The sequence below is a fragment of the Struthio camelus genome, chromosome 4 (genome assembly GCF_040807025.1).
Source record: "Struthio camelus isolate bStrCam1 chromosome 4, bStrCam1.hap1, whole genome shotgun sequence".
Classification (NCBI taxonomy): Eukaryota; Metazoa; Chordata; class Aves; order Struthioniformes; family Struthionidae; genus Struthio; species Struthio camelus.
Genome location: NC_090945.1, coordinates 55,925,168 through 55,947,459, shown reverse-complemented (window position 1 = coordinate 55,947,459; position 22,292 = coordinate 55,925,168). Strand labels below are relative to the sequence as shown.

Below are 22,292 nucleotides of genomic sequence, written 5' to 3'. Positions count from 1 at the left end.
TTCTGCTTGCTAAACCCCTTGCAATAACTGTATTGAAATCACAAGACTCAGGCTAGTAAGGTGAACATGAGTTGGCCTGTAAAGCTTGGTTATTATACTTAAGTATTAAATAATAGTGCTTAGCACTTATGCAACTTAATGCTTTATAATCTTCAAAGCTCTTTACAGTTCTTAACTAGCTAATCCCCACAGCACCTCGGCATCGTAGGTTATGAAGGCCACACATTGAAAATCTTCCATGACATGAGCTTGCTTGCATACTAAATCTATGAGAAAAAATATCTGCACAGTTATGCCCCCAAAGTCATGCGTGTTTAATTTTACTGGACTGTAACTTGCTCTGCTTTCAATAAATTAGTTCTGCTTTCTTATCCCCTTTGAGGTAAATCCATTACACCCTACATAAATTCTGTCTCCAAATAAAATCAGTATGGCTCAGCACACACATAATTTTAAGGATATTTATAGTTTCTAATGCTCCTGGAAGCCCATAAGGAGGGGAAAATCTTAACTGTTATTTAAAGAAATCAAAGTTCCAATGCTCATGACTGCAAAGAAAATGTTTGAGGAAGGGTGAGAAGGTCTCTAACAGCTAAAGCTCTTGGAAGAATAAATAACATTTATAGCCACTTTTGAAAAGATAGTGATACTTGAGAGTGACAGGTGAATCAAATTATGCTACTACTCAAATTCACTAAGAAACTTTAGGCTTCAGAGGCCCTATTCCTATTTTGAAACAGAGCATATTCTTCTAGCTTAAAATTTCTTTGAATTTTTTATGTTCTAGAAATAGAATATTGAATATTTTTTCTTTGTTCTTCAGGCTAAATTATACTTTTTCCCGTAAAATTTCTGATGAAGTGGAAATACTGCTTTTAGTCTGTTGTAATAATGCTAACCAATTACATCTCAAAATGTCACAAACCCCATTAAGTTCCAGTTTTTGTTGGTTCTGCTGAAAAACTTTTATAAATGACATTACAATTTGAAGTAAAAATATAATTTTATCTGAAGACCAAAATCACCAATTGAACGTTTAAATTATTAGCTCATGATTATATCTCAAGTATCTCCACAGAAAATAAACCTCTGAAAAGTATATGGTCTTGGTAATATCCAGAATACAAAGGAAGCAGTGGTTTTGATTGGCGAGGCCTCCTGGCAAGAGAACTAGAGGAGGCCTACAATTTTTGTCACAAATTGAAATGGTCATCAATTTTGCAGAATATCAGTGCGGCATTAATTATAAATACTGTATGACCCTTCCTGACCAAAACATGTGGGAATGTAATGCTTTCCTTTTGCTTTCTCTTGTTGTAAAGCTTGTAATTTGAGAGCTGATATTTTGTAAGAAGGCAGCTCTATGATATCATGAAAACTGACCTCAATTCCTTACTTCCCTTCTTCCGCTTCAGCCTGGAAACATTTGCTTTTTTGTTTTTCATTCTATTCCTTCCTGCCTTTGTTTTCATTCCTTTTCTCTCTCTCTTTTCTGTTTCTTCCCCCTTTTACCTTTGGAGAAAAATGACAAATAACCTTTGAAAGAATAATTAGTAATCTCTATGACCCTAACGTAAAAAATGTTGTATGATTCGCTATTAAAATGGCTATTTAAGGGAAAGAGTTTCAAACAGACCAGGAAAAGAGACGTTTCCACATAGGGGATGACAAAGGATGATTAGAAAAGAGACCCTAGAAAGTGGCAGAGTAAATGACCGGGAACCCAGAAGGAGGCATGATGAGCCGTTCTCCCATGCTTGGCACTACAGAATTTCGGGTGTTCCAAATGGAGCCTGGTGTCCTGCAGACAAGCACATAAAGACATATGAAGCTAACGTTGGTGACTGAATTTCGCTACCTAAATGTTTTTTAATGCAGAAAAAAATTGAGTTTGATTAGGTCTTTTAATTGCTTTAGAGAGGAGGGGTTGTTAAGGAGTGTGATTTATTACATAGTTGTAGATGCATAATACTTCAAAGGAAAAGGTATTCTATTTTTATTCTGCATAAATTTGTGTACTGAGCTGAGTCCTTAATACCTGTGGGTTTTTTTTTTTTTTCCTAAAGTGCATTAGGCTAGATGACTAACATCTAATTCAAATGCATCAGAAGCAGGAAGTCTGCCAGAGAGTCTATAGGGCCAGCAGATATTCATGGTTTTAAAGAGTATTCAGAAAAGATAAGGTCATAGGAGAAAAGCTGCATGAATTCCCTGTGGAGGAATTTTAAGAGATTCTACATCAGAAACTTTTTCTAATAAGGATAAATTTGAGGCAGCTGGTTCAATCTGAAGAGGTTTAAAATCAAGAATTATATTAATAAGTAACATGGACCAGATGTTATTCACACTTGGGGAATTGTTAGGGAACTCAAATATGAAGTTACTGAAGACAGCGAACTATTAACTATTCTGTGCAGCTCAAATCAGCTTTGGTACCCAAAGAGAGACTGCAGCCAGTAGGATGGCATTTCATGAAACAGGTCTCTGAGAGAACCTGGGAATGACAAACCAAAGAGTTGGTACTGGGCAAATTAACTGAAAGTGTATTACAGAATAAAATTAGTAGGCATACTCATAAGTATGGAATAACAGGGCTAAATCATCACAATCTTTGTAAAGGAGTTGTGTCTTATAAATCAGTCACAGCTCTTTGAGGGAATTAAGAAGATTAATTATGATTAGCCAGTAGCCCTGACCGTTGAATACCTTGGTAATAAAGTCCGAGAGTTTCAATGTTACTCCAGGGGTTTGCTATATATTTAGTACAATGGTTGCTTCATATGTCTGTAATGTAGTCCTTCTCAGTCTTTTTTTTTTTTTTAAATAGTCTCCCTGTGTTACTGTCTTTTTAGTTTGGGTGGGATTATCAAAATTAGTGGAACGCATGTACCCAAGTCATTCTGGCAGCTCTGAAATTCGCCTCAATTCTGCACCCATATTTCCTCGTAACCCTACCAGCCGCTAGTGCGATGCTGTGCCAAGTTCCCTGCCTGTCATGCTGGCACACACTGTTTCACTGTGCTCTTCTCCCTGCATCTGTCTGCCGTCTCGTCGGCCTGAACGCCAGGATCCTGGGACAGGACTGTCCCCTTCACTTGGTGTTTCCATAGCGCTGACAGGCTCGGGCTCCCGGCGGGCGGCTGCCGTCGTGCCCGCCGGTCCGATAAAAATAAACACACGGGGAATCTTTAAAAAAGTATAAAAACCATCTGCCATTTTAACCTTGCCGCGGCAGCAGCTGCGGGGCAGGGGGCCCGGGCCCCGCCGCGGGGGTGGCCTCGGCGCGGCGCGGCGCGGCGCGGCGCGGCTCGGCTCGGCGCGGCGCGGCTCGGGGCCACCCCCGCGGCTCGGCGCGGCGCGGCGCGGCTCGGCGCGGCGCGGCGCGGCGCGGCCAGGCGCCGCCTCCGCGGCGGGATGCAGCCGCCGCCCGGCGGGTGCAGGTAAGGAGCGGGGCCGGCCGGCGGCCGCGGGGTGCGGAGCGAGCCCCTCCCGGGCTGGCCGCAGGGGAGGAAAAAAAGCAGGGAGAGGAGGGGGGGGGGAACCCCCCCCCCCCAAAAAAAAAAACCAACCCCTGATGAGGGCTGGCGATTTCTGCAAATCGAGGTGATCCTCCTAAAACGCCGCGGGGACTAGTCTGCGTAGCTGGCAGTCCCCCATGGGGCGCTGGTACCCCACGGTGGAGGGTTGCAAGATGCAAGTTATTTTCTTCCATTCCTTCCCCCCCCCCCCCCCCCGCAATTTAATTGAGTGAAGCTGTGATTTGCAGTCAGTCATAGTAACTAGCACAGATGCTAGCGCTGAATTCGGCATAGCGATTAGGAAGGGTAGTTTTTAATAGATGTGCAAGGAATTTATAACAGGAATAATAAGTCTCTCCGTGGTTCTCTGATTAATTAAAAATTAAGTTTGCTCTATGAATTTGAAAACAATCCTAAGGAGTGATCTTAAAGCAATCCTAAATCATAATGGTTAAAGATTTTTTCCTTTCCCAGAAAATTCAAGATACCAAAGTATCGCCTTTGTAAATCCACATAGAGCCCTTAGTGTTGCGAGGCGTTCGCTCTCCAGTGAATATTTGTAAAGGGATTTTCAGCGGGCTCAGCATCCCACTGAGTGGCAGTGGGAGCAGCCAGTGCTCAGGGGGTCAGGTTATCCCTTGCTTTTCTTTCACAAAGAAAGGAGAAGCAGAATCATTTTGGCAGCACTGCTGTGTCGATGTAGTGCCCGGGGTGAAATTCCCTGCTGATACAGTTGGTCAGGTGAAGTATGCTTCTGGAGTTTGTGATTCGGAGCATGACACTCGAGAAACAGAGGAGAAAAACATGCAGCAATCTCTACCTGAGCATCAGGAAAGGTCCTCATAGGACTTTTTAATGCAGCTCGGGAGGGAGTTGAGTTTAATTTTTGTAATTTATTTTCAGCGTAGTATATATAAACGTTTATTTCAGTCATATGTGCTATTTATAGAGTATCTCTTTGAACTGGTGCATTTTTATTTACTGGTTTCTTTCTCATGCTGTGCTCTTGTAATGGATTGTACACTGCAACGTTTCAGTGGCGCTATTATTCTTCAACTTACGGTGATGTGCATTTTGGAAAAATGTAGACATAGGTAACTGCAGCTGTGCATTTTCATATTGCCTGTGGCAAGAAGATCTTCAAAGGGATAAAACACTTTCAGACATACATATAAAGGATTTGGAAAGCAGAAAAAATAAATAACTCTTCATCATTTTCTGCATTTTCTAAGGTAAAACAAACTCAATTCCACAATTGAAGTTATAAAGCCAATTCAGGCATGCATTAAGGGGCAGATGATGAACACCTCCCAGGCAAACATTTAGATTTGCAGATATTCTGCCATCCATTCTGGATTGCTGAAGCAGAATATGGTGGGGTGGCACAAACAGCATAAGCCTCTGTCCTGCAAAAAGTTTTGTGCATTTTTCTGCCTTTAGCTATTACTAATAGGCTACCTGAAGTCAGTAAGCTTATTTACAGAGTGTAAAGTTAAATATATATCCATATCTTGGCAGTACCAGGACCTACATGAGCATGTTTAGAGTTAATAATAGATACAGAATAATCCTGTGTGAAAGAAGACCATGGCTTGAGGTCTCCATGGCTCTTTAGCTGATAAAGTTTAAAAGCAAGTACGTTGAAAAATACTTCTGACTTTTTAGATAAAGCTTACAAAGTGATATTTTTATCATTTTCAGATGCAGAGATGAACTTCTGTTTAAACCTTTAAAAGTTCCTAACGGTAGACATGCCAGTCCTTCAAAATACTTATATATTTATTGTCATAAATGAAGATAGAAATATCAGCATCATTTGTCTCTGAAATCTTGGGAGACAAAAATACTAACCATTGAAAAATAAAATAAATATCTGTGTCATAGCCAGGATTTATGCAATTGACTAAAATCCATTTAACACATAGTCCTGATTTTTTCCCTCAAAAACATTTAGACAAACTCTATTGGATCAAAGCCACTGTGTATTTTTGGTTTCTCTTTTGCTTTTAAAAAATCTTCCCTTTTGAACAAAGCTTTACATTCAGATCTACACATAATCATTTCAGGAGAATATATATCTAGATAGATATCTTCCATAGTAATCTATATTTTTCTTGCTTATATTATATTTCTATATTTTATATAGAAATATTTCTATGTTTTGTCCAAACATTGATTTTTGTAGGTATTGAACCTTGTTCCCCATCATACAAAACCCTAAGAGATGCTAATTTTAAGAAAAAAATCACATATCTAAAAGGGCATGGTAATCAAGTATTTTCCTAATGGAGACCGTGAGCACTTGTGGATATGAAATGTCAGCTCCCTCATGGATGACCACAGCTTTTCCCTTTCATCCTGAATTGGAAAAATCACTTTGTGTAAAGGCCTTTGCCTTAAAACTTGCCTTAAAAACTGAGTGCTCAGAAATACCAAGCCCTGTAAAAAGTTGGAGGGTTACACCTTGAGCTTGCTACGTAATACAGCTTTTCTGTGTGTAAGTTTAACTCTGAATCCAGATAGGATGGCTATTGTATCTTCAGATGCCTTTGTCAGCTATGAACGTACCCAATGACTACTAGACAGTACTTCAGGTACGTTTTGTCTTTGAACGCTAACCTCAATGAAATGTATAGCGCATCTTTTCTTTTTAAGGAAAGCAAAAGTAAATGCGACTTGCTGTAACTAACAATTAGAAGCTAATCAGTCAGATTTTTCAGTGTTGTAGACCAACAAAAATGTGATACTGTCTTTGCTCTCATTCTTACAGCAATATACTCACACCAGCTTACTACCTAAAATGTCCTCTTCCACAAGATTTGTTCTTTTGCAGTACTCTGGTACTGCATTTGGACATACTGAACACAAATGTGAATGTTTTAAGATAGGAAATTATATATTCCGTTATAATAAACAAACAATAATCAAGAGCAATTTATAAAAGACACCAAAAGAATCCACTTAGTAGCTCTGTAATTACTTCAAACGTTTTCAGAGTAAGCTAAAAGACTCCCAGGGATTTTCATGTTCAGAAAAGTCTGAGGGGCAAAACATTGTGACTAACATGATAAGGTTGATTAGGATATACAAATGAATCAAGTAAAATTAAAATGGTCTCTTAACTGAATTTGATGGTAATTGTTTTAATACGGATCTGTGCAAGAAAAGAAATAAACTTTTACTATTAAACAACAACTTGGTAGCTTCTGACACATGAAAGCAAGAGATATACTGCTGTCCTGCCAGTGCCATGGGAATTACATAGCAAGAAAAAATAGCTTTATGATTAAGAAAGAATAAGAGAAAGCATATCTGCCACCAAATGTATATTCAAATTGATTGTGTAATGTTTTATTTTTAGTCTTAGGATCAAAGCTAACCATTGTCAGCCTTAATTTAAGGTCCTGTTTGGTAGTGTGCTGCTTATCTTTCTGTCACTAACAAAGAAATTAAGTTTCCTCTTTCAGCAGAAGAAGTATCTTCAAGTAATTGCAAGTCTCACTTAAATTAATTTGTAAATTGTTTTAGTTTGGGAGGCTTTGTAGGTAGCACCAAGTACAATTTAAGTACAAACAGTGATGAGCTCTATGGTTAGGAAAAAATGGAAAATTATACTGCATAAATTAAAACTAATCCATCTGGAGATAGTATTCTAAAAGCACACTCGGAGTGTGGGAAATGGAAGGAATTTAGAAAGCAGTAATTCCAGGAGAATCGTAGGATGATAGGAGGGAATACATTATTTCTGTGAGTATTTGACATAGTTTGGCATGACTGATGAAGATGTATGGAGAGAATGCAGAGAATGGCAACAGTACTTTGAAAAGACCACCTAGATTGATTCATCAGGAAGGATGAAAAGGACTAAATATTTATTGCTTGGTCAACTGATGGTAAATAAGGGAGAGAAGACAAGATAACTGTTTACAAGTGTCCGAGAGATACAGTGGCCAAGAAGGGAAAGTACATTTGAATAACTTATTTGGAATAACTTACGAGTAAGTGTAGCATGGCCTGGGGTTTGAGATACTGATGCAGGGCTCTCAGGGAACAAATAAACCTGCAGTAATGAAGAGTTAGTTCAATGTCTTTACTAATTTAGCTGCAAAAGCAACCCCTGTGTAAATGGGTAATAAACATAGCAAAACATCCTTTCATGGTAACTTACCTATACATTTTGCTTTTCTACAGCAGTTCACTGAAATCTTATCACCTGAAAAATTTAAGTTTTATACTTGCAAATATCAGAGATCGTTGACACCCGGAGTCACAAAGCTAGATATTAAAGCAGGGCATCATCTCCCTCCCCTAAGCAGCATCAATTATCTCAATATGTTTCCCGACAAGTGCTTGACTACCCAGTGGGGTTTGAAGACCTCAGTGATGGAGGCTCCGTGACCCTCCACTCCACAAACATTTCCACAGTTTTTCTATCCTTATCTCTGTTTTTAAAATACCTCACCTGTTTCTTCCTTGTTGTAGCTTAAGCCACTGTTTTTTGTCTGCCCTCCGTAGTGGAGAATAGATTATTCCCTCCTTTGCAACAAGCTCTTCTGTTACGGGAAGATGATTTTGTGTGCTCCCTGGATCCCCCTTGCTCTGGCCAAACAATTTGAAACAACTATCTTTCCTCTTTGAGATTTACTTCTAAATCTCTGATCATTGTTGTTCCCTTCTGTAATTTTTCCAATGGGTCTACATAGTTCTTGCTTGAAAGTAGACATAACACTCACACTGATTCTTCAGCAGTGTTGAATGTAGTAGAAGGACTATTTTACATAGTTTGCAACTCTCTGTCCTATTTCTTTGTTCTGATCTGAGTTTTTTTTTTTTTTTGCAACAGTACAGAATGTATGATGTTAAATCTGTGAAAGGCTATAATGCTCAGATGCGTTTCTGTAGAACTGCTGCCAGTCATCCCATCCTACATCCCTCACCCTTTATTTGTGGATTAATCTTATCTAAATGAAATACTTTGCTTTTGTCTTTCTCAGTCTGTCAAGACAGAATTCTAATCTCATCAGTTCTAATGTAATGAATTCTAATCCCATCATCCAGCAGGTTCGAACCCTTGCCTGTCTGGTCCATCTGCAACTGTAATACTACTCTGTAATCTGTCATGCGAAGGAATCACTGAGTAGTATCCAAGACAGACCCCTGTACAGATTTGTTTAGGGTATGCTTCCAGTGTGATAGTATGTTGCTCATAACTACAACTCTAAGTATTCTCTTCTAAACAGTACCAGTTTACACTGATATTTCATGTAGGCCAGCTGTCTCTAATTTGCTTATGAGAATATAATGAGACTAGGGACTGTCTCTGTTGCCAACAGTTTCTTTAAAACTAATTTGTAGCTCTGGGATTGGCTAATCTGAGGCTGAGGAAGTCAGTTCCCAAAGACCTGTTTATTAGGCTGGTTGTTCTGAAAACAATGAATTTACTTAAAAAGCCCAAACCTATTCTTTTCCTATTCTAACCTAAATTCTTAACCTTTTGTCACTGGTATTAATACTATTGTATTAGCTGCCTAGTTGCAAGTAACCTTAATAGTGAAGAAGAAGAAAAAAAAGCTACTAATAATTTTGATTTTCTCAAAATCATTTATTATTAAGTTTTTCATCCCACTAAAGAATAGACCAAATGTTTTTTGGTCCTCCTTTGTCTTCTGATGTCTGTACAGAATGTTTCTTGTTACTCCTTATCTTCATCATAGTTGTTTTCTCTTTCCATGCCTTAGCCTTTTCATGTTGTTATAAGTATTGTTATTCTATACTCATTAATTTGCATACATTTTCACATTTTGTATGATATGTATGATTTTGCTTTTCTTTCATTCTGCACGTAAGACTAATGAACTCTTATTTTGTGATCTTTTCTCAAATTGCCTTCTACCTCCACATTCTCAACATTCCTTCTCAATTTCAGTCTAATCTGGAAAAAAATCCTTCTTGTTGCTTCTCCATTGTCTATAACACAAAATCATTTCTAGAACTGGTTGAAGGTTGGACTAGTCATGTCAGTCTTTGAAGGAATCCGGAGGCCTGACAAGGACTTGACAAACACCAGTAGACAAATTAGTGTATTCACTCCATTCTTAAATCTGTCTGCAGTGCCAGTATGTTCAAATATTACAGAAACTGATTTAACAAATAGCATACGCACGGAAGCCTAAAATATCACCAATCCACTGTTGGGCCTAAGCAGATCTGACTTTGGTTTGAATTTACTTCATGTATAATTTTGTGATAACACAAAAGAATTGTTCAAATCCCACTTTGCAGACCATGTTTTAGAAACTTTCTGATATGAAGAAAAGCAGAAACCTCTTGCATCTACTCTTTCCTGATATATAAAATTGTCTTCTGTTATTGCCTTTCAAGATAATCAGAAGGGTTAGCATTTGCAGTTAGTTTAACCAGTGTTAATACTAGGCTGCTTAGTGGACACGTTTACAGCTTTCATGGTCCTTTTTTGTTGCTAAATTGGTATTGAAATGCTAAGGAGCAATGGAAGATTTGTGTATAAGAGCCCACTGGTGCCTGTCCTTGCAGCCTATGTTGTTTAAACTTAATTAATATATATATTTATTAGTAGACTTTAAAAATGTGGTTTATACATATCAGTATATAGATTATTTATAAAAATACTCTTCTCTCCATAGTTTTTACTGTTACAGGAGAGATCAGCTGATGTGCTTCTGTTTCATAGTCAACCCTGGGTGAAGGAAAGGAGTTCCACTTTCAGAGAAGAAAGGATACAGGCTAAATCAACTCCTGGTGAAAAATTCTTCCTTCTTGGGAAATTATATTTGCAAAGCTGCATGAAAGGTATCTCTGTTTAGTAATAGATTAGACTGCTAATCAAGTCCTCTGTGTTGTGGTCATTTTTGCTATCCTGGGTGAATAGATCATGATGTTAATGGCGCCACTGATGGTCATGTGGGCATTTGAGGAGATAAGCACCATATGGCATGAGGATTGACATTGCAAACTGATGTTGGAGACTGTGCCTAGAGAAGGGGAAAATTCAACTCCTTACTCCTAAATATGCTAACTGTAGCGAAAAGGTGCTGGAACTTTTCCATATTAACTGTTACATCAGCAGACTGATGAAAGTCAGGATACTGCACATTAGCGGGTATAGTAAGCTAATAGTAAGTCATAGGGATTTGAGTTAAATGGCAGGCCTATCAAAAACTGTAATTATAATATGCTGCATCTCCACAATCCTTTCACTAAGGCCTCTGACTTAAGAGTCACCAGTCCTATCTCCTTTTCCCTACAGATTCTGCTTGTCTTCAAGTCTTGTCTATTTTCCTTCAGTTTCCCCGCTTCAAACTTTTCTGTAAGTCTCTGTGTCTAAAAGTCATAACCAGCCCCTTTTCGATCACTATAATCTTTGATCTGTCAGACAAAGGGTGAATATAAAATGCAGTTTCTAAAATCATCTTTTATAGTTTTTACTCCAGCCGTGTTACCTGTGCTTTTCATGCTTCAAATTCAATCATCTTCTTGTGTAGCTGAAACCCTGCTTTCTTCAAATCCTGCCTTAAACTTAGCTGTAAAGATACTGGCAGGTACTTGGTTCACACAGTTCAAGCAGTGGGAGGGCTGCAAATAAACAATATTCTTCATGAATTAAAAATACCCCCTAAAGTACCAACGTTTCTTTGTACTACTATTAATGATGTCTCTTTAGATTGTGAGCAGTTTAGACCAGGATCTATGACTTTTCATGCCTTTGTGTAGGGTCTAGTGCATATATGATTGCTACAAAGTGATCATATTTACTCAGAAGGCCTCTGTGGACCAAGATATATCCATGAATGAAGAATGATTACAAGGCAGTTTACATTTACCTTCAAAATCAGTAAGATCATACAAGCTCAGAACGTTTTTCCAGCACATGGAAATACAAAAATCACACACTCACCTTCTGCAAAATTATACTGAAATGGAAATGCTTGGTGAAATTACAGTGAAATGGAAGGCTCTGGCTCTACAGCTGCAATACTTGCTATTACATGTCTTCCCTCTGCTTTAACCTTTTTCCGCGCTTTGCTCCCCTTCCTTTAGTCCATGGCGGCTGAAAAGCTGTAAATGCTGCTGATAAACAGACACTTTAAAGGACTGTGCAACTTCTGCACGTGAGCGTGCTACTTTTTCAGTATTTTTAAACAGCAAAGAGTCTGTGCTTGTGCATTGTCGTCTTAGCGGAAAGTTGCCTATGTATAGAATGGAGTTTATGTGCTTAGTGAAATACATCTATTTACAGTGCAGCCTTTCAGCTATAACCACTATAACCCCCAGGGCACAACGGCAAGGGGCATACTAAATGATTAACTGATTCAAGAATAGGATGTGCAGTGAATAGTATTAGGTTTTGCCTGGGTTAGAAAGTAAAACTAACAGAAAGTAAGTGCGATGTTGAATGGCTGTCATTTTGACAGTGCATGAACCATAAATTTTCATTTAGTCTAAGAGCTTGAAAGAACAACTTCAGTGCTTTCAAGCTTTCTTTAGAACAAGATTCTCTCCTCTTTTAGTAAGTAAAAATATAATGACAACAACCTTATTTCAATTCATGACATTATTTTAAAATACTAGATTCACAATGAGTGCTTCTAATAACAGTCATGATTGTTAAAGGTGGCTCAGCTCTTTGTCTTTCTTGTCTTCAGCAAAATTTCAAATTTTGTGGAAGGAAGGGTCTGGAATCAGGACTTCAGTTCGGTAATGTTTTAGATATACTGTGTAGAGTTCCCCTTGCTCTGGTTTCAGGCTGTGTGTTTTCATGGGATTATTGCAGTTCAGGTGTGGGTGAAGTTAATTACCGTAGTTGTTAGCCTTAGGTGAGCAAATTACGTCCTACTGTATCCTTTTGCTAAACTTGGATTGCAGCTAGTTTAACCATTCACTGCAGGATTACTATTATTTTGTTTCCGTATTCTCTGTTTACTAATAAAGCTGCTTTAAGTAATGATTCATATCTGGAAGCAATTCAGTATGTCGTCATGTTCCTATTTGTTGACTTTATTAATGAAAAGGGAGAGTACTGTCAAACAGAACTAACTTTGTTACTATGATTTATAAATTCACTGATAAGGGGGAGCAAAGTTCTAGAAAAATCTTAGTTCTGCTGTTGAGAAGAGCTGTAAGGGGTTTTGCACTTGCAGAGGGATCAGATTTTTGTATTTACTTGGAAACTGAGACTATGTGACTATAAGAACTGTACACTTGCACCTTTTCCATGGCTATTTATACTTGAGAGAAAAGAATGGCCAATCTTAAGCAAGTTGGAAGCAAACTGCAAGTATTGCTCCCTGTATAGAACAAAAGAGTTAGTTTTCCCTGTTTTGTAGACAAGGGGAGAGAATACAAGTTGGGTTACCCCACATTTTACCTAGCTATTAATACCAGCCACAGCTGATCTTGCTGCTGCTCCAGAGCAGGATATTGTGGGACGTAGACGTGGCCCTTGTGGTTTATATGGTTCAATTTAAGGTCAGTGATTAAACAGATTATTGCATCCATGGCGGGAGTGAGAACAAGGCTCCAGATTTTGCATGTGTAACCAGGATTTATGTTGCTATTGTAGCACTTGGGAATGATTAAAGATGAGATACAACTGCTGAATTTCATAGACTTTTGAAGTAGCAGGTCTCCTATTCCAAAATAGGATTGAGAATTGCTGTCAGTGTGTGACGAGGTTAGATACGAGTAGTCCTCATGACTAGCCTGTAATCCTGCATTCAAACTCAATTCAAACTGAAGTCAGCTTCAGGAGGAGTAATTTTTTGCTGCTGGTCAAATGGATACAGGGGAAATAGGCAGTTGCAAGAAAGAAGGGGAAAGGAAAGTCTATAGCTCAGATTAATCAAGACTAATTGTTCTGAAGGCAAAAAGGAATGGTGCAGTGGTGCAGGATTTGATGGCGACAATCATGTGATGCTTCCAGAAGGCCATTAACAAAAATTTTGGATCACTTTCTAGGTACTGTGACTGACCTGGGAATAGAGGCAAGGAGAAACTAAAAACATGAGCCAGCTCAAGGCTTCCCAGTGTTATGCATCAAATTAAAATAGTGGTGGTGGCTTAGAACATGGTAAGGTAGATGGAGAAAGATGTGAAAATTTTTGGCAGTTGGAAGAGATAAGTAGAATTTGAGCCCTAGTGGGATGCACCCACAAGTGCTGAGGGAGCTGGTTGATGTCATTGTGAAGCCACTCCTGATTATGTTCGAAAGGTCATGGAGATCAGGAGAGGTTCCTGAGGACTGGAAGAGAGCAAATGTCATGCCTGCCTTCTAAAGGGGAAGAAGGAGGATCCAGGAAGCTACAGGCCAGTCAGCCTCACCTCAGTCCCTGGGAAGGCGATGGAGCAATTAATCCTGGCTACCGTTTCCAGACATATGAAGGAAAGGAAGGTTACTGGGAGTAGTCAGCGTGGATTTATGAAGGGGAAATCATCCAACTATTGGAAATTAACCAACCTGATAGCCTTCTATGTTGAGATGACTGGCTTGATGGATGAGGGGAGAGCAGTAGATATTGTTTGCCTTGACTTTAGTAAGGCTTTTGACACCTGCCATAGCATCCTCACAGACAAGCTGATGAAGTATGGACTAGGTAAGTAAGTGGTCGGTGAGGTGGACCGAAAACTGGCTGAACTGCTGGGCTCAGAGAGCTGTGATCAGCAGCACAAAGTCCAGCTGGAGGCCAGTCAATAGTGGTGCCCCCTAGCACCTGATACTGGGGCCAGTACTGTTTAACACCTTCATTAATGACCTGGATGATGCAACCAAATGCACCAAATGCACATCAGCAAGTTCACTCATGACACAAAACGGGAAGGAGCGACTGATGCATCAGATGGCTGAGCTGCTATTCAGAGGGACCTTGACAGGCTGGAGAAATGGGCAGAGAGGAACATCCTGAAGTTCAGCAAAGGAAAGTGCCACGTCCTGCTTGTGGGGAAGGATAGCCCCTTGCGTCAGTACATGCTGGGGGCCAACAAGCTTGAGAGCAGTGTTGCAGAGAAGGACTTGGGGGTCCTGGTGGACAACCAGATGAACACGAGCCAGCAATGCGCCTTTGTGGCAAGGAAGGGCAACGGTATCCCGGGCTGCATTAGGAAAAGTATCGCCAGCAGGTTGAGGGAGGTGATCTCCAGAGGTCCCTTCCAACCCCAACTATTCTGTGTTAAAATTCTGTGAATTTGAGGAGGATAAGGAGGGGTACAAGAGCTTCAGAAAGACTTCAGGAAGATGTGGAAAGCTTTGGGTAGGATGTGGTAGAGGAAGAGATTTTGGACTAAACACTGCTTCCTGCATTTCAGTGTTCGAGCAGCTCTCGCACCTCAGAGCCAGTAACTGGCTCTTTTGTCCTCTTGGGGCTGAGATATTTAAAGAAGCTAGCCAAAATTGTTAAGTCAGACTCTTCAAAAATAGGACAAAGATTGACTGAAAAGCAAATAAATAACAATCCCATCCTTTTAAAACATTGGAAAATGGGATTATTAATTTTTCATTCTTGGCATTTCAAGGTCACATCGTAAAACGCATCTGTTACTTCATCAGTGATAGAATAAGTCCAAACAGCATGACTTTCTTTAAAGCAGTATCCTTGAAAAGTTAATTGTCTAAAAGGTTTCAAAATGTTAATGGAAAAAGAAGAAATTGGATTCCCTTGGACTCGGAGAACTTTTAGTGAGATGTGTAGCTAAAAAAATGTGTGAAAGTATATGCTTGTATGTTTCCTTTAACTCCTGGAAAGCTATAGTTTTTGTTTTTTGTTTTGCTATGCTTTTTTAACAAAGAAGGAGAACAGCAATGCAGGAAAATGGAATATAGCCTATTTACTTTCAACATATTTTGTTCCTGTATCACAATTACGTGTCATGGACTGGTGATCCGTTTGCCCAGGAAATCAGCAAAAATCTCACTACTAGCTTTCATCTGGTTTTCTTTCTCTTCATAGGTCAGCTGTAACAAGGGCCTGTTGTTGTCTAAAACACCAACCTAGCCGAAGCAGGAAGCTCTGAAAGGGAAGAGGCTCATGTTCTTCATTTGTTATTCTAGCTGCTTACTTGCAGGAGTCTTGCATTTCTTAAGCTGCATCCACATTTTTGGGACTTGCCAAGGCTTGCTGGGGAGTGACCGAACAGCTGGGTGCCAATTTACTGCACACTCCCTACTCTGCACTAAGTCTCTGCGTAACCCTCTGACAGGAGCATAAGCTATCACACAAAAAAGAAGAACTGAGCGTGGGAAAAGTGTGTCCATAATTACCACCTTCTGCTGTTCTCCTCTTTCCTGGCTTATGGGACCGCTTCCAGGTAACTTAAATGAGAAGTGGCACAGATACTGGAGCAGTGGGATTTCTAGACATCTTAGATTTTTGTTACCTCCTTTGCTATGCAGACTTTCCCATTATTCTGGAAGTTACAATCTGGAAGCTGGATGAACTGAACATTTTCTCCAATTTATGTACAACGGAGACACTGTCTGGTATTTTTAAGGCAAAATAGTTTTGTTTTTTTTTTTAATGTAAGATAGAAGTATTGTGTTTGGCTTGTAAAGTAACATAGTTCTAAGTTTCTGATGCTTCACTCCGATGTTTTCAGTGACACTGAGCTTGTGCGAAACTGGTACAACTGCAGGGCAGATGAGATTCCACAGATTTCTTGCCTTTGGTTAAACGTTGAAACGTAGAGGTTTACTGCTAAGATATTTCCCTACTGTGCTGCAAAGTAAAACTGCTGCGAAGTTATGGGTTTTGAGTAGAAAGTCAAACTGGCAAGTCTAGTTTCATCATTTAACTTAATTATCTACAAAATAAAAATAATCAACAGGAATGGAAATTGTAATGAAACTATGAATGAAATAATTTGTATTTTAATAAGCCACAGTTTCTCTAAGATTATAACCAAATTACTATCTTGACCATGTTTATTAAGCATATCTGAAATAGTAATATCTCATGCAATGTAATACGTGGAAATCTCTAGGATGTCCAGTGTAGTAGAAGATTCAGTACCAGATTGAGTGAATAAGAAAGTGGAAGGCAAAAACTTAATGGTCTTGTGATTCAGTAGGAAACTAAGCTGACTTTCAGCGTACATTAGAATTTAATGAAGACATTTTAGGAAAATGTAATATAATATTATATAAATGGAAAAATTCTTACTGTCTTCTAAGTTAAGTCCAAGGGTTTTTTTGTGTTTATTTAAAACATCCAAATTAGCCTTCAATTCAGCCAACTAATCCTGTGGTTGGCAGAACCTGGAATTTCTGTAGCATTTGGAATTCAGTATGAATGACTAAAAATATTCTTCCCTGCAGTTTTTTTTTTTGGTTTTGTACTTTTTTTCTTTTTTAGAATTGCAACGCTTGAACAAAGAGCTTCAAGAACAAAGATACAAACATTGGGAAACACAGAAGCACATAGTAACCAAAGCTGAAATATAAGCTAGAGCAAGGAGCATACTGGATGACAAAGGAAGATAAAGGATTGTTAGTCTTTGGAATTTCTGCTTATAAATGGAGAGAGAATTTCTGGGCAGTAGAACAACAAAATACAGTATATTTTGAGGCAGAGAGGAAATATAGCTGTAGGCATGAAACACCCAATCTGCTTTATTTAAAGGTCAAATAAGAAAAAAAGAATGGATTTCACAGTGACTGTAATGAATGATTATTTGAAGTTTCTGCAACTAACCCATCCTATTCAGCAGTGTTACTTGAAATGGCATTCTGAGAAATGCTCTGATTGACACATGCGATACCATTTCAAGTCCTTGTTTCAGTACTATCCACTTCTGTTGTTGAGTCAGTTTGTTACAGTTTTCCGCTTCTCAAAATGACACTGAACTTGTTATTCTATTACTGAATTAACTGCAAAGTTGTTTATATACTCAGCAGCACTGCTAGTTAAAGCAGAGGTAATGAAAGACAGTTATGGATCATGCCAGAAAGGAAGAAAGTAAGGATTTTGAAGATAGTGCATTTAAATGCTTTAAAGAGAGATATTCAGATACTACAGTCGGAACAGACCATTGTGGCAATTTGATTGGACCTTCTACATAACACTGATGAAATGGATGGCATCTTAGACCATGTTGTTACAAACACTCACACGCACTTAACTTAAAGCACATGAATATTTTATTTGTAGACACTGAGATTTTCTAAGTTAAGAAGATTATAGAACATTTATAGGACAGATGTTTTAAAGGACTCACATTATTATTATACATACTATTTTTTATTTAAATCATTTATCATAATAACTTATTTCAATAGTAAAAAAGATAGAAAGAAACATTTTTAATTGTGAGTCCAGAAATGTATGTTATTTGAAAAGCAAAGGAAAATAAAGAAGAACTTGCTGTGTATTCATATCTTCGCTTTTGACATTTTCAAATGCAGCCAAATAAATCACTCTTATAATTTCACCTTGATAATATATTACTTTATATCATGAAAGGAGTTTAGAAGCAAGCTTTAATCTCTGCTGAGTATTTGGACAATTAATCAATTCTTTTTTAATAATGGGAAGGAATACTTCCTGAAGAAAAAGGCAGTTGTTTGAATTAGTTTGAAGAAAGAGTTAACACTTTGAAATGTAATTTCATCAGCCTCCATGAGATATGAAGGCCAGACCTGACTGATCTTGGACGAGAGGAAAACTTAAGGAAAACTTAAGATTCTGTATAAAAGGATTCAGTGTCTGTACCCACTTGGTGTTTTACAAGAGCTTAGGGGTAATATTAGAAGTATATGGAAGATGCCACTTTTGAAATGAATCACTGAACTAAAATACTCTGCTAAGAAATTAAGTTAATGGAGTGGTGGTAGGGAAACTGTGATTTTTGTTGAAGCATTGTATTACTGAAAAATTTCAAACCAACTCACTGCTTTTAGAGATTAGATAAACCACAAATAATTAATGTATGATTGAGGGACTTTGGTTTCAGGGTTCAGGCTATATTCCGAACAAAATTATGTTCTGTCTATCTACCTACCTTAGGTTCACCTGGAAAATCTCTTCTTTGCTTCCTGTTTTTAATCATTCTGCATTGTTGTTGGACACCCGCTCTGTTTTGGTTTTTTAACTACATTGGTGAATTTACCTGGGAATGTGCACACTATTGAATGGGCACATGCAGTTATATACTGCTCCTAAGGCATGATGTTATGCTGAAAAATTTTCTGACTTTAGTAAAATAAAATCAGACCCTTTGATTAAAAGCATTTTATAAATACAATGTTTGTTACATGAATCTAATGATTTTATAAATGTAAGCTTACAGGGTCATGAATTATAAAAATCTATGAAATGTAAAGTCTACAGTACAACAGTTCATGTTTTATTGTACCTAATAGTTCTTCATTATGTTTCCAGGATGGAACAAGAAGCTACCCAGCTAGAAAAGCAGCATGTGCATAGCGTATATGAAAATACAGCTGCCTACTTCAATGAGCTGCAGAGCAAAGCGTGGCCTCGCGTCCGTCACTTTCTGCTGGAGCAGAAGCCTGGCAGTCTTGTTGCGGACATAGGTAAACCATTCCTTTGGTGCACTGAAATATTGTCTAGAGACTTTATATGTTAATTGTATGTATCTTCCAGACAATTGTTTTTAAAACCTTTTAATTCATCTTTTAAAAAATTTTTTTAAATTGTTTTTAAAATCATACTAGATGCCATGTACCACTTATTTTATTGCTTTGATAGTGCATCAGGTAGCCGATACATACAATTTTTACATTATTTTGATTGAGGTAAGCCTTAATTTACTGGTTTCCCCAGCCTAGACCTAGTGGGCTGTGGTTTCCCTGGAGACATTATAAAAAACAGTGTTAATAGGTCAATTATTTCATTTTTCATTTGTTAATTTGTTCCAAAACACCTCCTATCCAGGCTTTAATTTGAGAGAAATCTTCTAATGTGTGCACTGTTAAAAAAAAAATGATAATGTGAGAATCTCCCTATGATCCTGAATATGGACAGCAAAACCTCATTTTTTTTGCTACGGCCTTGTCTTCTCTACATGCTCATTTTATAACTTGACGAACTGGTGAACCTACGGACTCTTTAGGGGCTTCCAGATCCTGTTGTGTTTCCATTGTGTTTTATGAATTCACACATATAGAGTACATCACTCCAAACCAGATATTCCTTTGCACGACTAGATTTTCCCTACTCTTTAGCCTAATAAAGCATTTTTACACAGCAAATTATAATATATGTATAAATACATTACACATCTGTCTAGTCCTATCAGAGGAAAGTATTCCTCAAAGATCTTATAGGTCATAATCTAAAGATTATGACAGCTCTCCCACTGCTATCAAGCCTAGTCCTCTCAAAAGTTATTGGGCTCCTATTATTATGCCTGTGTATCTTATTCTATGTATCTGCAACATTTTGACTAACCATCTCAAGAAGTATCCTGTAGTGTCCACTCATCCAGCAGTCAGCTTAACAGGATATTTCTCAGCCAAAATTTTTCGTCACCTCTATAGGAATTATTTGAAGCCTTGCCGACGTTCTTCGAGGCTGCACCAGCAGGCTTCATAGTGACTGCAGAAAGCTTAAGATCACCCCTTTATAGTTTTAGCTGAAATACTTTTAACACATATTTGATGCATCTGCAGGGAAGGTAGATGCTTACAGGTTGCCAATAAGAATATTCCTATCCAGGCACTAAAGGTACTTACTTTTATGAGGTGTAATGTGACCTACAGGAATCTGCCTATAGCATTCATTTTTGAATATAACATTTCAGGGAGGGGTTGCCTGGTTGCACCAAAATTTTGAAAATGAGATTATCAACTGATAATTTCCTTTTCTGTTTAATACTACCTAACATTAAAATACTTTCGTTTGCTAGCTTTACATGAAGCGTGATAATGGTACCAGAATAAAACATCCCTTTGCCTAATTGCCTTATTAATGTTTCTTTGTCAGAATAAATGACAGTAGCATGGCAATGGTTAATAGCTTCATGAAGGCATCCAGCCTCCTGTTGACTCACTTTAAAGTGAATCTCCTGTAAATGTAGAGTTTCAGAGTATCAGGAGTGTTATCACTACTTGGCTTCATTCCAGAATGGACCCCATACTCCAGAGTACCCACTTTGATTAAAATACACTCTGCCAAAAGCTGTGTATTAAGCGGCTGAAACGTCTAAATTAACATACGCATAACTTACATATTTAATTGAGTGTGTTCCTACTACAAACACAATAACCAGTAATGTTTTATGCTAATTTTAAAACTCACACCTTCTTAGTAATGTGTAGAGCTTCATGTTGTATTGCATACCATTCTTGAACTGCATTAAGAATATTAATCTTTTTCATTTATATCAAGTATTACTTCAAAGAAAGATGCTCGCTTTCTGCTTTAGAAATGTGCTCTTTTTTCACTACTGAAGTGTTGTGCTGCTCTCCAACAGTTCCTGTGCTGTCTCTGTAGATAATGGTGCCCATTAACATCAACAAGAGCAGCAGTGCTGCAAGAAGCAGTGATGTTTCTAAAGATAACTCCAGGCCTTTAAATTGAATTTCCAATGCTGAGATGGTTCTCTTTGCCAAGCTGCTACCCTGTTGCTTGGCTGTCAACTTTCAGAAATTATTCTTCACTACTGACCCATAACTGCAGTGAGTGTTTCCTAATCTAATTTTGAAAAGTGCCCGTTATGCATAAAATATTGAAGAACACTCTGAAAGATTTCAATTTAGTATAACACGGTCCTTTAGGAGACACACTTTTAGGTGGAAGACATTCTGGAACTGTTCATTAAATTCATATGTATGATATATAATGTTCATAATGCATTGAAACAGAGACAGAAAGAGAATGTGCCTGTCACATGGGAGAAATTTTCATGAATCACAGTTATTCTCTCTATATCTGAAGTGAAAATTCTCCTTTCTGACTTGTGTCAATCACAGTTGTCATTTAGCATTTCTTGGAGAGAAATCTTTTCCTCTGCTTTGCAATCACAGAGCTCTGCCTGGCTGTAGATCTGGGTGGGGTTGTTAACAGGACATGAAGCATGGTCTGTGATGGCTTCAGTATGGAGACCTAGGTGTGGGCCAATCGATCCACATCTTCATTAGTTCTTCTCCCTCGCATCTGCTCTCAATAGGATGCTCTGGATGTAGTGTGTGGGATTTAGCAGAGACTGCACTGGAAGAGAGATCTATTGCAGGTCACTAAAAAGACAAACCCTATTAGTTTTGGGAAATCCCCTGAGCAGAAAGTAGTTAGAGACTGGGATGGTATGGAGGAAAAGGATCATAGATGCTCACCCTGTTCCTGCTCTTTCCTGATGCCCGTTTACGGTCATTGCTGGAAACAAGATACTGGGCTATATAGCGTCAGTCTGGACCAGCATGGCTTTTCTCTTGTTCTGAGGTACGCAATAGTGGCTACCGAGGGTCTGTAAGTACCTGCCACCTGCGCTCACCCTTCTTCCCCAAAGAAACATGCATAACCTGGTATTACAAAGGGCTACGCAAAGTGATTTTTGTTGGTGATGTTTATGTCATGCTACTCCTAATGGTGTAACACAGAATTTCAAATAGTCCAAATGAATCCTTTGGGAGTGAGGCTAGTAGGAGCAAACCGACATTTTGTTTTCCAGGAAACGCTTGGATTAAGAAAGACACCCCACTTATCCTCCCCTCCCCCCAAATATTTTCACTGCTTTGGAAGGGATAGCAAGTGTTCATAACATATGACTTCTGTTCTAGTAAAGAGTATT

General features: G+C 38.4%; 1 protein-coding gene across 11 annotated transcripts in view; it reads left to right on the top strand.

Moving 5' to 3' along the window:
- TRMT9B (tRNA methyltransferase 9B (putative)) overlaps positions 1-22,292 on the top strand; it is a 51,551-nt gene that overhangs the window by 20,990 nt on the left and 8,269 nt on the right. For 7 of the 11 annotated variants that reach the window (XM_068942806.1, XM_068942807.1, XM_068942802.1 and 4 more), the window contains 3 exons: positions 10,181-10,346; positions 15,497-15,854; positions 18,923-19,077. In XM_068942806.1, the coding sequence (XP_068798907.1) occupies positions 18,924-19,077 (154 nt within the window). In that variant the 5' untranslated portion in view covers positions 10,181-10,346; positions 15,497-15,854; position 18,923. Of the gene's footprint in view, positions 1-3,374; positions 3,441-10,180; positions 10,347-10,803; positions 10,864-15,496; positions 15,855-18,922; positions 19,078-22,292 lie in introns of those variants that run through there. The other 4 variants (XM_068942810.1, XM_068942812.1, XM_068942811.1 and 1 more) reach the window with 4 other exon arrangements.